The 17,669-nt window shown below is 37.9% G+C and overlaps 1 protein-coding gene across 1 annotated transcript in view; it reads left to right on the top strand.

The window, feature by feature from the left end:
• LOC103471143 (neuroligin-3-like) overlaps positions 1-17,669 on the top strand; it is a 122,656-nt gene that overhangs the window by 1,114 nt on the left and 103,873 nt on the right. The window contains exons 2-3 of the mRNA XM_017307011.1: positions 596-655; positions 12,901-12,960. Coding sequence (XP_017162500.1) covers positions 596-655; positions 12,901-12,960 — 120 coding nt within the window. The remainder of the gene's footprint in view (positions 1-595; positions 656-12,900; positions 12,961-17,669) is intronic.

Genomic DNA, 17,669 nt, shown 5'->3' with positions numbered 1-17,669 from the left:
TCTGTAGGGTTGGTGAAATATTCTGTCTGGTACATGAGAAGCCTGTGGCATCAGCCTGATCTATGTAAGACCCTTTACTCTCCTTCCTTTGTCCAGTTTGCTTCCTATTAAGCAGAAAAAGTAAAATATTAGGATGCATAAAAAGCATTTTTATTTTTATCATTATTAATTGTGGATATTGTCTCTTTAAACGGTATTCATTACTCACCACTTCAAGGAGAGCCATACAGAAAAATTTTACGTAAATCCAATGGGCAATGCCAAAAAAGGCCGAAAAGTTTCAGAAAGTTCAACCAGCCTGTCCTCTGTGTGGCTGTAATGGGTCTTAAATAGAAGTGCATGTGAATATGGGCTTCTTTTGTCCCAAGGTGCAGCAAATTCATTCCACCATTTCAGAATATTTCTGCAGCAACACCCCAGTTACGTTTTTTTTTCCAACAGGACCTTTGTTGTTCTTGTCGTTGATATAAAAGTCTAGTGAGGGTGGGAGGAGGGAAAAAAAAAAAGGGAGAATACGAGTCTCAGCTGTTGCATGTCACCTGGGTTCTGTTCCAGAGCGCTCTGTTATTTTGTAGTTTTTCCATTCATTTTACAGTCAAAAGAATATCCAAGGAATGTGCGAGGAAACCCAACAAGAAAATATGTAGAAAAGGAGGTATGTAAAAAAAAAAAAGCAACATGGAACGAAAGGGAAGGAAATGAAAGAGTGAAGAGAGTGATTCATGCTTCCTATCACCATCTACCAACTCCAAAATCAAAGTGATAATTGGGAAAAATGTGGGCCTTGTGACTCAAACCAACCTTGACATAAGTGTGAGGGTTGAGTAAGTGCTTGATTCCAGTTTGTGTATGTCAGTGTGTGTAAGTTGTGTTTGTCTTTTGTCTCGATGTGTGAATGTGAGCCAAGAGTTGAGAAATATGGTCCCTAAATAAACACTGGGTTGAGAATGTGTACATTTGAATTTATGGCATTTTGGGAAGTTTATTTTGAAAATGTAACTTTTTATGCAGTGGGGTTCTGTGAAGTAGCTACCAGCAATTATAGCTTTAGTTCAATAGAGGGGAGTCGTGCAAAGTCGTAAAAATTGTACAAAAATTGCACAAAGGTTTCTACTCGAACARTCTGTACAAAATTTAGAGTCACATCAACTATTGTAAGATCAGTTTACATAGGTTGAAACATACTTCATTCATGTTTTAGCAACTGTGTTCTAACTAAACAAATGAAAAGCTGTAATTTATTCTGCCACTCTCATCGTGCGAAGCTGGGCCAAAATGACTTGATAGCAAACTACCTGATTATCACGTCAGGTGAGAATCAAATTTCTCCCAAATTTAAGGCCAGTGAAGCTGTGAAGCTAACTTTTGGGCCATCCCCTCTGGTGTTGGATGTTTCTTTGGATTAATCCTCGAAAAAATCCGAGAAGCTTATTAAAACACCAGAATCTAGGAACGCAAAGGAAGTCTGGATGTTGTGTTACAAACTGGGCTTTGTAAAACTGACATCCTTGCTGGATAGACCGTGAAGTCAATGTCCTTGCCAAGTTCCCTTCATGGCAGAAACAGCAGTCGGGATGTGATGGCAGTAGAATACAGTCGTTTCATCTGCACTGGCAGGTAGATTGTGTTTTCGCCGGAGTTCTGGTTTTCTCTTCGCTCTGCCCCTGCATTCTGTCTCTAGAGCCAACAGTTCTTCCTCGGTCTGCTCTGGCTGAAACAGATATTATCACGCCAGAAAAATGTCGTAGTCCCTCAATTTTACTGGCTTGCAGTTGCCTCGGCTGAACAAGCAGACTGAAACAACCGGAGGCCTCGCAACACAACTTTTAGGTAACATTAATGCTGTTCTGGCGGAGAAAAGAACTCTGCAAACTAAGTTACGATTGGATGAAAGAAGTGTAGAAGTTTACAGCACACTATCTTAGCACTGGTTTAGGGTTTTTGGTTTTATCAATTAGATATCTGTTTCTGGATCTGACTGATGCCACTACTGCAACAAAACTTGCTTGTTCTTTATCATGATTGGTAACTCTTGCACAGAACCCCTCTTCAAAACGTTCAGATTTCCCCCTCTAGGTGAAATGCAGCTGTTGTTAATTCAGAAGCACAAGTGCTGGGTTTGAGTCATGGGTCGTTTGTCAAATATTTCAACTGGAAGAATCGGAGCCTTAAACATTGAGCTAATATGAACTAACGTTCAAAATTCTTTCTCGGCGCAATCGGAACATTAATCTATGCATAAGACGGTTTCTTCCACACAGCCACAGAGAAACAGCCCTTTTTTTTTCATTAGTAATAGCTTAAGTTATCACTGCTAGTAACCGCAGAGGGATAATTTTCTGCCAGTGCCTGAAGGCAACATGTATGCTTTACATTAAGATCCTCGGCGTATTTTGTGCCATTGCAAAGATTCACTTTCAACTGGGAGACCTTTGCCTCTGATTTCCACAGAGGCAGAAGGCAGCTACTGCCCTCACGGTGCCCACTTCATTCCTTCATTCTGCTTTGGTAAACCAATTTTGTCAGAGACAGACTGGCCCTTCAGGCGCTCCTGCTTCTGAATTAGTCCCAGATGTGGAATATACGCAGAAATATCTATTTAATATTTCCCTTCCAGTTAGAAATTTTCAATTATCTTTCATGTGTATGGTAATGAGAAAGTGGTTTATCAAAAGTTTTCTATGTCACTATTTTGGTATGTTATTAACTCCATAGATTTTTTTTTTTTGCTGATGACAATCTAAGTTTGTAATATTATTGTATTTTTCATAAGAAAAGCTAATTTTTTTTGGCCTGTGGCAAATTTGTTGTAATTCTATTTAATGTGGAAATTTTGCATGTGAGAGTGTGTTTGCAAATACATAGAGGTGACAAATTAAGATAAATAATAGCATAATGTGTTTCAGGTGCTTAACCCTTATATATCAAAAATGCAAGCTTTTGATCTTTGTGAAAATTTAAAGATCTATTGGACTTTATAGAAAAAGTGGAATCTGAGTTTTTCCAAGATGTTCCTTCATTCTGTGTTTTATTAGAGGAGAGACTGGGAAACTTACTGATTCCAAAARATGCTCAATGTGAGTGAAATTTCAGGCTCTGCCAAAAAAAAAAATGTAAACACTACTCTTGCAGGACTTTCATAGATGTGTGAAATCAGTTGTTTTAATTTCACACATCTAAGACGAATCGATTTAATTTACGTTTGAACATTTCGGTTTTGTGGRAAAAAAAAGGCAAAGACATGTATCTTCTTTCAATACAAGAGGAGGACAAGTTGTGAAAAACACAGCTGATGAAAAATCTAGAACCAACATCTAATTTGAATTTCTAAAGGAAATACAAGCAATGGTCTAATGATGCGAAGGAAAGTAGAGTCTCTGAATAGCATGAGAAATCGGGTGTAGTCTGAAACGCACAAAAGTATTTTAAAACACCTCAAAGAAGGTAAATGAAAAGGAAGATTAGTCATCGATATGGGAAGTTCACATGAAGCTGCAAATAAATGTACAAGAAAATATAATAACGTAAAGAAACTATATGATTGTATTAGCCAAGGTTATGAAGATCTTATCCAGATCTTATTCTAGTCGAAAACTCCTGGTACAAATTTTTAAACGAGGGAGATCCTTCCTGCAAAGTTGGTCTGTCCACTGCTATGTGAAGAATGTTGTCTCCTGAACGGTGAAGAACGTCTGTCATGACGAAGTTCGGATCTCAATTCAAGTTGTCGCGACRGCCACAAGTCTGTGCAGCAAAGTCTTAATTGGTTAATGACTCTGTCACTTCTTATCTGTAAAAATCATGTGCCCTTAACTACAGCGATGCCGTTTTGAGGTATGTTTTACAAAACCGCAATGTTCAACGAGTCTAAGAGTAGTGATTTCGTTTTTACTGGTGTTTATAAAACCGTTAGTGGAACCTTATTCCCTGAGTGAGGCGTTAGCACAGAGATCCTCAATAAAAGAGTACAAGGTGATCGCTCTATTACATTACCTTGGAAAAGTGTTCAAACCCTTTGAATGTTTTTTACAATGTTACAGCAATTAGCACCTAATTGTGAAGTAAAAAAACAAACAAACACAATTTCAATATTTTGATCATGAATAAGTTTCAAATGCCTTATTGGAAAATGGCCAAGAATATGTAGCTGTTGGTGCTAAGCCACAATTTGTTCTAGTCAGGTGAGACCAAAAATCCAACCTTTTAGACTATACTGTATGTGTTTGGAGAACAGCATATTTGTATGCTAGTGTGGCCTAGTCAAAGTCCAAACCTGAATCCAGCTGATAATTTACGTTCACGTGAGAAAAMATGTGAAAACATTCAAGACCCTTGAATACTATTGCAAGCTCTAGCAGAGCCAGCAGTATGTTGTTGTCAAGACTTAGACTTCCCATTAATTTGCCACCGATCTGAAGACGGGTTTTATTTGCAAAGCATTCGGTGTTAACCTGCTTAATGARTCAGAGTCATACACGCTGTGCATGTTCAGTAGTGAGATACATATTTTAAATGATTATTCTTATGATCAACCCCAAAACCCTGCTGAGCTTTTTTTATTTCCTCCTAGAAAGCCCTTGGATTCTTGGATATTAAAGATTAGGCTTATTGTCACCCATTACCCCGAAGGAAACCCTGAAAAAGATCAAAGATGGGCTCAGTAACAAAAAAAAAGATGTATATTTATAATACAATACTTAAAGCAAAAAAAAAAAAATAGTTTCATACCAGTGGAGCTGACTGTTACTCAAAACTTTTTGCAACTGATTTCCATATAACTGACGCAAAGAGAGCATTTTTTTCTTCAGTCCAAAAATAATTTTGATGATCACACTGCCAAACATGTCATTCACACAGATACTATTTTCTGTCTTTTACAAGGCCAGCACCGCATCACCTAAACAGATGTCCTGAGAAGCAGCGCCTGAAGTCAGGTGATCTAATGTGCAGCATCAGCGCCACTGCCCCCCCCACCCCACTCTGTCCCTTTGAAGGGGCCTTACACTAAGTGCTCCGAGCAGAGAGCAGTGACAGAGCTGTGGGGACGCTGGAGCCTTGGTCAGATCACTCAGTCATTTTTYCTACCCTGAGTTTAGAGTGAATGGAGTGAGGAGGGCGGGTAATGATGTGCAGGGACACAGCTAAGCACTATTCGGCTGAGGGTGCCAGATATGTTTSAGATGGGCCAATATTTTTGTCCGAGGAGAGGAAAAACCCAGAGTTGCACCGTCTTTATCTGTGAAAGATTTACAGTTGTCTGTTAAATTGTTTGTCAAACTTTAAAGCTGATTACCACAAACACATCCTTTTTGATGAGACCTCCACTTAGAGGTRATATTGAAAATCACATACAATCAGGGCATTGTGTTCTGGGTGCATACAGTGTRCAAACAGTGCATMATTTTTAAACTCTAGACTCATCTTAGTTTTTGTCGTTAGCTTGGAAAATCTTCTACAAAGTCACTTATTCTCTGAGCTGCACTGTATTTTGGATGWTACTCTAAGATCAACCTTCCTCATTTCTAAATTTATCCCGTATCACGGGTCTATTTTGAAACATAAAATCTTGTTTTAGGTTTTGGCTCGACTCGGAGCGTCCAGCTATCATTCCCATGCAGCTCCCTCATAGGCTGCAAGCTGCCATGTTTTTTATGCAGCTCCATGCCAGTGCTGAATGGTCCAGCCAGCTGCCAAACCTGTAGATTAACTACCCCAGCAGAAACACTGGACATTCTTTCCACTTTCCCCATGACCTCCAGTTGTTAGAGAGCTGGGAAATGTACAGAGGAGCCCCCAGTCCCRGTTAGACTGCACGAGGGCCATGGCAAACAGTAACACACCATGCTAATCCCATTGGTTGGCCGACTCAGACTCGCCTCAGGGAARGATGGGCCACTCCCYGAGTCCTGCCGAGGAAATCTGTACGCCAAGCAGACAGGGGCTAAAAACTTTCCAAGAAAGCAGGAACAAAAAGAAAAACAGCTTCTCTGACTTGACAGCAAAGCAGATTCACCATAAAATCAACACAAACAACATTATCTTTATAGACTTTTCTTCCTCTGAGCACATGAAATTGTTATTTTTGACCATTTAGCACCACAGAAGGAAAACTGATTTATAAAATAGCAAATCCAATAGTATTCACTTAAGATGCAAGATGTGACCACAGCAGGAAGTTCCTGTTCAGCCTTTTTGAGGACCTCCTGCTGCTGCTGCTGCTGTCCAGCTTCCAGTCAGCCCTGTCAGTCTGGTTTTCTTTTTGTTTTTCCCCAAGTGTTAAAGGAACAGCACAAGCAGCCCGAGAAGTCCTACAGCTCGTTCAGAGAGGGAAACACTGGAACATATCACTGAGAGTGACTTCTTAATAATCGTGTTKGTAAGAGATGGACATAATATGAGACGATTATATGTAAAAATACAGCAGCTTAATGGCATTTAGATAATCTTTGCAACCAAAATATGCAACATGATCTTATTGCTTTTATTCTAAACCGATAAACAATTATCTTTAATTGCAGCTAAAAAACGAGTTTTGATATCATAATCTATAATTACATTTATTCATTGTTATGTTGGCTTTGTAATAAAGACTTAAGCAAAAATCTATAAAAACTGTAAAAATTTAGGGTAAGACAAGTACAAACAGCTGATAAAAATTGGTTAACAGTTTTCTGGTCAGCTTGAAATCTGCTGCTCAGTAGATATTCAAATCATAGAATTGCCAAGTAAGTTTCTACACCGTGACTGTCTGTGTTTTGTGACCAAAACATTTTCTTAAGAACACAATTTTGTCTTTCTTGTGAGACAAGGAAAATCGGACTTTCTTTTAGCCAGCTGATTATCAGAGCGTGTCCACATGCAGGGGAGGGGAGGTGCTATCATAATGTATAAAACACACAGTCAGAGAAACTCCAGTCATTCCAAAGCATCCTCTGGATAACCATTTGGAGGACTCAAAACTTGTAGGAATTATGACAGAAACGTTTTCGCTCCTAGCTTGACGACTGAGGCTMGCAAGTGCAGCTAGCAGCGTTTTATTCAAGAGTGACGGCTGGCGATCCATTGCTTTCCTGAGCATAATTAGATTTTCTTCTGCGGGAAATACTTTGTGTCTGAAAAGTTAAATTTCTCTTATTCCATGTAAACACTATGAAAGTGCTTTCACAGAAATTTTATTTCAGTTAGCTACTGGCATTGGGAAGCAAAACAAAAAAAATATGAGAGGAAAATWKTCTCTTGCTCGTTGTTAAAAGGCACTAAAAACCATTTCCTCCGTTTGATGGAAAAGTCGCAGATTTCAGCAMTAAATTACTTGGGGTTATGGTGACTTTAAATTCCTCACCATGATTGCCCAGGCTGTCAATCAGAAATATTTCTTTTTTCAAAAGAATATGTAAAAGTACATAAGCCCTATTTCTGAAACAATGCATTGCATACATCTTTAAGATCTCATCAGAACTTTATTTTTTCCACAKTAAACATTTTCTTAGCAAGACCCTTGCATATTTTCAAATCACGCCTTACTAAAAATTMAACCTTGTATGTGTGCAACCTTTCATGCGTCTGCCTTTGACAATTGTTCGGCTYGTTTCCTGTTGCATTCTTTACACATATTAGGAATTTTCTTTTCTTTTATGCTGGGATCAACTGTGGCGCAGTGTGAGTTTTGGCTGTCCTTTACCGCAGGATTATAGCATCCTTAACCTTTTAGCTGCATTCTCCATCATTCTCTCTCATGTGTCCTTCCCAAGCTGTTCCTTAACCTCTGCACCGGCAGACAGATTGCGCGAGACGGAGAAGGACAGACAGACTGGAAAGGCAGCCACACAGAGAGGGAAGGAGAAGAGCGAGACACTAAATGCGAGAAACAAATCTAGGCGGAGAGAGAAGTGGCCACCTGAGGATTAGAGACTGAATATAACTGCTCTGAATTGTCAAGGCCGCAGCATTTCACAAAGTCTCTTTCCACATCCTGACCTTTCTGATATTTAACTCCGAGGCCCATCTATTGTCAGTGAACCTTTTTGCAGTAAAAGGAAAGGCAGTTAACATTCAGCCCTTCCGCGACGTATTGAGTGAATTGTGGATTCAGTCCAGAAGTCTCTGGAGTCTGAGGGCACTCTCTGTACGTATTTCTGTGTTTGAGTGTGCCGGTTCGTGTGCGCGCATGCCTTGGTCCGTTCGCGTAAACCTCTTTAGCCAATTACTACAATGCTTTCCGTGTGAGATTTCATCCTGCTGAAATGTTGCATTTCAATACCTTTTATGYGGCCAGCAGGCCCGTCTACTGTGGCGTCTTTTTCTCCTGATCAGATAAGTGTGACAGCTTTCTATTAATCCTGTCAAAGGAACACAAAACAATTGATGTTATTCAAGGTGCTACCTACTTTTTATACAATGCAAATGTTGACTCCCTCAGGCTGTCTGTGCACAAGCTCCTCTCCTCGTTATTTATTCTATTTTTTTAAAACTGTTGCAGTCGTTTTAAAAGCGTCAAGGTCAAATATTGGCTCGCCCCGCTTTGCTTGACTCGTATACAGAAGTCACATGTTTTCGCTTTCAGTTTAGGATGCTCACGTACACGCTCAGGCTCAGAGACTGCAAGATTCAAAGTGACAGAGCTTCCCTGTCAACACCTGCCATCTAATCTATGCTTGTCTGAAACTCTACCGCTCAATAAACCCATTGTTTAGCCATGTCAGTAGCACAAGACTCGCAGCAATAATTGAATCTATTTGCATGATTACGCTTCTTTTAATGAGTTCCGGTGAAAACGACATAATGTTATAGATAAAATGCTGTTAATGGAACATTGTTTCACAAAAGGAAAAAATAAAAGTGCAATTTGTAATGCCAAGCAGTAAGGTTAAAAAACTGGTAAAAAAAAACAACAAAACAAAACAAAAGAAAAACTATTATACAGAAAAATTAATAACTGAAGCTCAAAACAGMCAGGCCTTCAAATGCTATTTAATCCTCTTCTTCTCAGTCGTCTGTAAAATGAAACTAGTAGTTTTTTTTTGGTTTGTTTTTTTTTTTTAGAGGAAATCGAATGAAACGCACAGTGAGAGACATGATATCTAAGAGCTCTGAGGGATTTAATTCATGCACAGCAAAGTTGTTCCTGATTGATTCACCACCTCCGTGCAATTTAGTCAGGCAAAATTTAGAACATCCACTTTAACATATTAGCACCGATTTGAAGCCTCTTCGTTCACCGTGGCCCTCCAGAAATACGTCTTGTTTTACCTTGTGCAACAGATAATGTTAAAAACACTGCACCGTCACACCAAATATTTTATGTAAACTTCTAAAGATRTTTTTTTTCTTCTTCTAGAGAAATCTACCACTTTTTATTCTGACATTTAGCAAGAAGAAATACATTTTAAAGAAATCCAACTGGCTTGAAGTAGAAACAATTTATTTCATGTCAGACATTTWAAAAAAAAGGCTTTATGCAAAATTTGTGATTTCTACCATTAGTGTCAGGCATAAAATGCTAACATTTTTTACACAAATTATTGGTCAACACTTGTGAARTAATGTTAAGTTTGGTCTTAGAGATGACGTGTGTTTCAGCAGAGTTGCATTGGAAAAGAACAATTATTTTAGGAGATCCAGTGTGTCGAAAGTCATGAAGCTATTGAAATTCAAACAAATTTAAACTTAAAAAATGTCAAATGTTACTGAATATTTACTTATGTATGCATTTATTTACATTTTTGAATTATTTCTTTAAAATAAAGTTTTAAGTGTGTTATCTGGCGGGTGACCCTTCCACCCACACACATAAAATAAATCGATTGTTTCTCTACCTGTTTCGATTTATATAATAAAGCTGTAACTGGAATGAGCTCATCATATATTTTAAAACAAGCACAAAACTAGGTTGGCTGCTATTTTTGGAAGCAACAAAAAGAAATGTATTGATTACTAAAAAGAAGAAAAAGATTGTTATTACTTCCGTATTAATGAATCCTATAACTAYGATGTTTGGTCCCGCTATTTCAGTTTGACAAGATTTTATCCTTCGCCTAAACCCTCTGCCTCACAGAAACATAAATCCTCTGCAGTCATTTTAACTCTTATCACTAACAAAGGGGGGATGCATTTAAACCTCGGTGTGACGGTCAAACACTGGGCGTTTCAGCTGTCGCTCGTATCACATCTGATATTCTTTAAATTGCATTATTTATGGTAATGCAAAACTGATGAGCACACTTAACAAGGTCACTGCTGTTGCCATGGAATCAAAGAAARAATGTTCCTTTACTTCAGAGAATAAATGTAAGTGAGTAAATGTCATGACACCCCAGCCTTTTACATTATGCATTATAGCATATTTTACCTACAGTGTCATGTCAGAACGTAGAAGACGACTGAGGATATAAGATGACACTCAGGAGTGAAAACGTGGATTCATACACTTGTAAAGATGAAGCTTTAACCAACATGCGGCACATAAGGTGCATAAAACACACACATGGTGCGTGACACATGCAAGATTTACAGTGGATAAAATAAAATGAGGCAGATTTACAGAACAAGTCTGTGAATGCAGAGCATGCATACAAGGAAAGAAAACATGTCATTGTCACTGAAATTATACCACTGGACAGCCTTTTTGTGGTTAATGGCATCATCCCCAATGATTATGACTCCTCAAGCTATTAAATTAATTTCAACGGCAGCGGAGGAAATGTTTTCAAACACTGAGAGCAACTAGAGTTTTCCAAGAGAAAACTCTTTTCAATTATCTTTTAATTGATATTAGCAGCGGCGACTTAAGCTGCAGCAAAGGGTCAAACCCAACTCTGTTATTAAAATATTATTCCATGTAGGCATCTTTTAATAATGAGAGGATTAGCTCTTTTTTTTCTTTTTCTTTTTAGTCTATACGCCTGTAAGATTTGATGTTGATTCAGACTTTTTGCTGTTGTCGAGAATGCGTCGGAGAACAAGTTCAAAGTCACCGACAGCATTGTGATCTACTGTATTAAGCGCTGTTCAAGTGGAAAATGTAAACTGACAGGGTGTTGGATAAAAGGTCATCTCCAAAAATAACATTTCTTTATATTCCTGTCAGGAGATGAGAGACTGTTGCATAGATGGATTGATAGTCAGTCAACTTACTAACTGGTATTGATATTCTAAAGCCTTTTGGCTGCTGGTGTTGGGCAACAATCATTACCAGCTGTAAATGAGGAGTGAAAAAAGACTCAAAGGGTAGATTTTTCATTATTGCAACACAAGGACAAAATTCATAACATCACTTCATAATGGCTGGTGACACGTTAAATCAATGTTGCTCATCTTAAAACTTACCCCATCGCAGTGATTAAATGAATGCACCTTTGACATTGCATCCAAGACAAAGAGATCAGTCGCATCCTCAGACGGTAACAAGCACGACTTGTTGCATCCTTACCACCAACCAAGAGAACAACTCAGAAAATGACTGAAAACATTACTCTGCCTGAAGGGTTTATCTTTTCTTCATAGATACCAATCTGATGGCGTCTGGTTGCATTTGTGAGGAGTTAACCTCTCCCTGCAATCGAATCGGCCTAAAAGAAATGTTCCCGATGGCCTGTTGGGTGACAGTGCAGGACGTCTTCAAAGGTTATTTGTAAATCCTGTGAATAGTCAAAGCCGAGGGGGGAAAAAAAAGTTCATCACTTGTTTGACCAATGTTTCCTTTTAAAAAACAGAAAGAAACATTGTAGCACTATACGACCACAATACACATCAATGAACAGATCATCCCTTTTCATTTCAGATCTACAACTAAGCCACCAAATTCTTCAAACCCCTGTGAATTGCTTTCATTCAACCAAGGAGTTTGTTTCTAAAAAGAGAGAGAGAAAGAGCAACATTTCTCAAAATCCAATAAGACGACATAAAAGGAGTATCATTTTTCAGATGAATAAAAGTGCACATGAGAAATGAAATGTTAAATATATTTTTCCACTTCTTAATAATAAAAATGGAGAAGTCTGTATTGGCATTATGGTATTTAAGTCATTGTAATTGTTGATCAGCTTTTTTATGTTTCCATTGGTGTTTTGATGATTTAACGTTGACGATGAGCCCAAGACTTTGAGATCAGAAGACCTCCTTGCCATCACCCTAAAACTGACCTTTAACCTTCTTAACAGATTCTAGCCGTTCCAAAATATTGTCAGAGGAAACATGTTGGTCCAATTAAATATTAAAAAAAGCTTAACATAAATCCCTCAAAATCTAAAAGACATTTGCACAATCAGACATTTGCTTGTGTTTTAAACCAATGTCCGACCTTATCCTACATAAATACTTGTATATAAATATGCCAACCTCCAACACGCCTCTTGATGATCAAACAAAACAAAAGAAAATCAGTGTTACTCCTTATTAGCAGTGGTTTTCAACCAGTCAGCATCCAATCTCCATGAAATCTAAACTCATTTGAAAATCCTCCAAAGACCAACTAAAATGTCAGAATGAATGTTTAGCTGCTCAAACACAGTATCTTGACTTCCCTCCACCGATCACTTTGAAACTTTATTTTCTGAAAATGTCAGTGTTGTGTGACTCTGAGTTGAATATGCTGCATTAACAGGTTAGTTTTGTATAAATAAAATTTTAAAAGCTGTGTTCTTATATGACTCACTGTAAGCCCATTAAATTTGTATCCAAAATGAATGATTTATGTTTCTGTCATAGCTATGTGCCTCGTGCAGAAAATTGAACGTGTGCTTTTGGATTGTGTTTAAATGAACATTGTTCTCTTCCTATGCATTTTTAAATGGTGCTCTCAATAAAATNCCCCCCATTTGTCCTTTTTTTTTTTTTTTGCCAAACATGCTATTTTGAATTTCTTTGTACGTCTCTATGTTTCTCTCCCCGCTTCAACAACAGGGGCCCATGCAAAAAAACAGGGCGAAGATTTGTCGGAAAACGACGGTGACGAAGACGAAGGTATTTTCCACGGTGAACAAAGACGGTGCATGGTTTCTTTTGAAAACAAAATCTCACTGTTTTATAATCCTCTGTGGATTTCTTGTATTGCAAATGCACTCATCAGGCACCCGTGTCTCATCGTCATCATCGTCATCATCATCATCTGCCGAGCAACATTTTCACAAAGATTGCATGTGAGTGAATGTGATGGCTCTAGTTCCCAAGGATCTATATTCAGATCAGGAGAGTTTTTTGACTTTAGAGATTGATAGCATCCAGTTATCTTTCAAAATAACTAAACCCTAGGTTGACTCATGCTAATATCTTATGCAGCGAGTGAAGCAGCTGATATTAAAGGGGCAGGGTTAGCAGTTAAACCCCTTTGTTAAAGTGTGGGCAGAAACTGTGTTGATGGTGATAATAGCAAAGGAAAGAGACACAGCAGCGTAATATCAGACTGTTCCTCAGGTCTGCTTGCTCATTCAGATGAGGAGCGGCGGTTCAGGAGCGATGCTGAAGAGGATTAGAGATGAGAGGTGTAGAAAATGGGAAGTTGCTGCTCAGCAATCGCATTGTTCTCTTTCCATATTTATCTTGGGATATTCCTGGCTCAGGGTGGATCGCTGCTGAGATTAGAATGAGAGACAGCTCTTGTGCTGCAACAGAAACAGCTTAAGTCTCTGAATCTAAATCAAAACCCTTGATGTAGCCCGGCCCTTCTCTTATGTTGCCACTGTAGGGCAGGTGATGAAAGCCTGATGTTTTGTATCATCACAAAGCCTTTGATTTGCACTCAGTTTCAATAATAATGACACTCTGGATTTTCACTTCACTTGCATCTGTGTAAATTGGAATATCAAAAAGTTGATTTGGAAGTTAATTAGGAAAAATTAATTCATATTGACTGATGACACACGTGGTGAAGTATGTCAAGCAATATATATWTTTTTTAAATAATTTGATTTAGTATAGGTTACTCAAAAAAATTACTTTCAGAAAATCTGATCAAAGTGTAATTTGTGAAGACGTGCTATGACCATGTTGTGGGTTCCACAGTGATAATCACTGACATGAAGATAAAACAAAATAATCTGACCGTTAACAAACAGGGCTGCAGTCAGGCATATTATTGAAAAGTTTAGTGTAAGRAAAAAGTGTGGGAAATGATGCTCAAGCAAGTAGGATAACCACARCCTTGGGAAGGTTGTGAAGCAAAGCCTTTTTAAGAAGATGAAGGATAAATAAATAAATCATTACTGTTTAAAATGTACCTTTAATAACATAAAGTTACCTAATTTTCAAAGCGCAATCAGTAATCATAACAAATTTATATCAGTAATGATTTCTTGGTTAATGTCAAGTTGTCATAACAAAGACATTTTGAATAATGTTAACTTTGTATTAAAGTGTCATAATTTACCAAATGATGCTTTATGACAACAGTCATAAATATTCATGAAGGCTTATTCATGTTCATGACAGGAGTTATGTCATGTTTATGAAAGTGTCATGTCAGTCYTATTCACCCCCCTTCAAATAAGGTGTTACCGTTTTATCAAATATTTATGCTTTGGGGGTTTAAATTAGCTGTAAAAATACAATTTTTGTGTAGCTAATAGATACAGTTTATTTCTTTATGTAATTCTAGTTTATTAGGATTAAAACATTTAGTGGAGTTAATTGTGTTGTTGCATTTTCAATTCAAAAATCCTTCAGTTGCTAAATTATTGAATAGACACAGAAKCTCAACAACAGAAATGTGTAGTGCTTTTATAAAATGTGTAATACATAAAAATCTGCRTAATTAATTCATCAAAATTAACACGTTAAAATCCCAGCAGTAATATTTGTTTGKATTTCTCAGTTATTGCTAAGGCAATTTGAAAGTTTTATTTTCTACACAAACTGAAGCAGACAACTGACTGTTATTTCACGTATCTTTGAGAATTGGTAAGAACAAGTTTGTTATTTCTTACAATGTTTTTTGCATCAACATTTTCTACTGAACATGGGACAGAGAGAGAGATCGGATTCTGTAAATAGACAGTTTCCTCTCGATGTTCAAGTGTTTGTAGAGAAGCTCCTTCCTCCTTGCCAACAGGCTCCTCTCTCAAAAAAAAAGAAAATCCTCATGCTGGCCTGGATCACACATCAGGAAGTGTTGCCATGGCACCACTTTGACACACACAGGTGTTTCTTTATTCATGCCCAGGGCAAGCTGTTGCAACTGCAGCCAAACTGTCTTGATTTTCAACCTGACTCTGTGTATATAAACACGGCTCATGCATGTACAGCTCTGTCCTCCTTCAAGCAGGCTCACGTGTGTCTGTATGTAACCCCCTTTGTACGTATAAAATTGCTGACAAGTGCCAATCCCTTTGTCTGGCAAGTTTGTGCATGCATACACAGCGGCTTGGTCTCCAATCTGTTGTGCTAGACTAGCTTCACTGAAAATGTGACAAGTCTATTCTTTACTGGGCGCGTCTAATGCTGTTTGCAGAGCATCGYCGAAGACRCACGGTATAGTCCCAGCAGCATTTACTGCAACTAATGCATGCGTGACAGAGTTGGCCATGACTTCCTAAAATTATCCGTAAGATTTGTTAGTTTTCTGGTGATTGTGTTGTATAAGGTACGATAACCTTCTATTTCTACTTTATTTTACTGTGATAATAATAATAATAAAAAAAAGTCACTCTGCACAACTGTACAAACCAAACTGTTGTTTCTGTTTAATGGGGAAAAATATGTAAAATGCTGCCATTTGTCTCTGTTAACATATTTGTGAAGAGGTTCACTGATTCTGCCACTTGGTGCTATTGAGAAAATCCTAAGTAGTTCACACATACAAAGATGTTAAAACAAATTAGCCTAAAAATTAAGCTACACTTTACAGCTCAGAAGTTTTGCATATTAGTCCTTTGTCATTTATTCCAGAAAACRAATGACACTTATTGGTTCATTACACACGGTGAYTTAGTCCAAGTTTTTATTTCTGCTAAATTTGAGACCTTGACAAGGGCTGCAAATGTTGTCAAGCCACTCACGAACCAGACACAATGTCAGAAGGATCTCATCTGGGCAAAGCAGAAAAAGAACTGAACTGTTGGCCAAAGTYATGTTTTCAAGTAAGTGAAGTTTGCGTTTCATGACAAGAGGCTGTATGAAATGTGGTCCCAGAAGAAAGTAGCTGATTCTTGAGGCMCTGCAAATGACAAGGCGACTGAAGCGTCACGTAGCTAAAGCAGGTAAARCCCCACAACATCGGTTAAACAAATGCAACAATGAGCATTGTGACAGAATAAAGCTTACAGTAATAGTAGCTGTAATGTAGTCAGTGTGGGGTGGTGGGGAGTCTAGTTGCCCTCTGAGAGCGGGGTACATTTCCCCACACTTTGTAAAAAAAACCCATCTATAGAAAATCTATGGGGTACTGTCAAGAAGAAGAAGATAAGAGATCCAGCCCGATSCAGCAATGCAGATGACCTGAAGGCCACTTATAAAGCAACCTGGGTTTCCATTACACCTCAACAGAACCACAGGCTGATAGCCTCTGTGCCCGCCATACTGGTGCAGCAATTCATCAGGCCCAGCTATTGAATAGATAGACACAAACACATATTTTGAAATGGATGTTTATTGCGATGCACTCAGACAGGTTTTTTTTTTTTTAGAAACCTGACATTGCTGTTTTAAAAAATAAAATCAAATAAAAAAATCGAACTTATGTACCTTCAGKCGACCTAAGATAAATCTTGGGCTTTTGTCATCTGCAAACCAGACCCATTAAATCTACAAGAAATAAATTGGCTTGRAATATTTCAATCTGTGTGTAATGAATTCATAGAACAGTTTCATTTTATGAAGTGAGTGACAGTAAACATTTAACTTGTTTTATAAAGCTAAAATTTTATATGCCTGAAAAGGTACGACAGGACATGCCTTTCTGTTTTGACATACTTTTCTATTTTGTACCTATTATTTGGGCAATAGGTACAAAATTGCCATTAAAATCCAAAGAATAGCTGAAATCTCATAGGAATTCCCCCTATGGGGATTAATAAAGTATGTTCATTCATTCATTCATTCATTCATTCATCCTGAACACACAGCCAAGATAATTTATGCTGGTTTCAAACTTAGAAAACAAAGCTAGGTCATCAATATATTAGAAAACTTGTGGCAATCAATGAAGATCAGAGAAAAACCTTCAAGATTTGAAGATAACCAACTGGTTGAAAATCTCACCTAAACAATTAAAGTAGGTACTTTCTCAAGAATGGAGAAGACCTGAAATTGTCATCACCAAAAAAATTGCTTTTTAAGCAATTTAAGGCTGGTTGACATTTTTGCCTCTTCAGTTTGTTACATATAATCCATAAACTCATGTGTTTTGATTTCGTTGGGTTATTATTACCAATATCTGCCGTCCTTCCTTTGTCGAAAGCCAATTACAAATATACTTGTAGAGAAAAAAATATGTCTTCCATACTTATTTTTCTTCTCGCTGCGCGTGCTCTCACCAATTTTTGCTCTCACGAGTAGCTGTTCTTTTAATAGCGCCRTCGCAGTCCCTAATAATTTTACTTCATGCATTACTGATGAAAAATTTGACCATTTGTATTCATGCTGAAGAACAAGAATAATCAGAGCACAAGCCAAGCTCCCCCTCTCAGTCTCTGGCTGACGTTCCTCTTATCCATGAATTCTCATTCAGCTGAGGGAGT

This window comes from Poecilia reticulata, linkage group LG10, assembly GCF_000633615.1.
Source record: "Poecilia reticulata strain Guanapo linkage group LG10, Guppy_female_1.0+MT, whole genome shotgun sequence".
Classification (NCBI taxonomy): Eukaryota; Metazoa; Chordata; class Actinopteri; order Cyprinodontiformes; family Poeciliidae; genus Poecilia; species Poecilia reticulata.
This window is presented reverse-complemented; position numbering and strand designations above follow the sequence as displayed.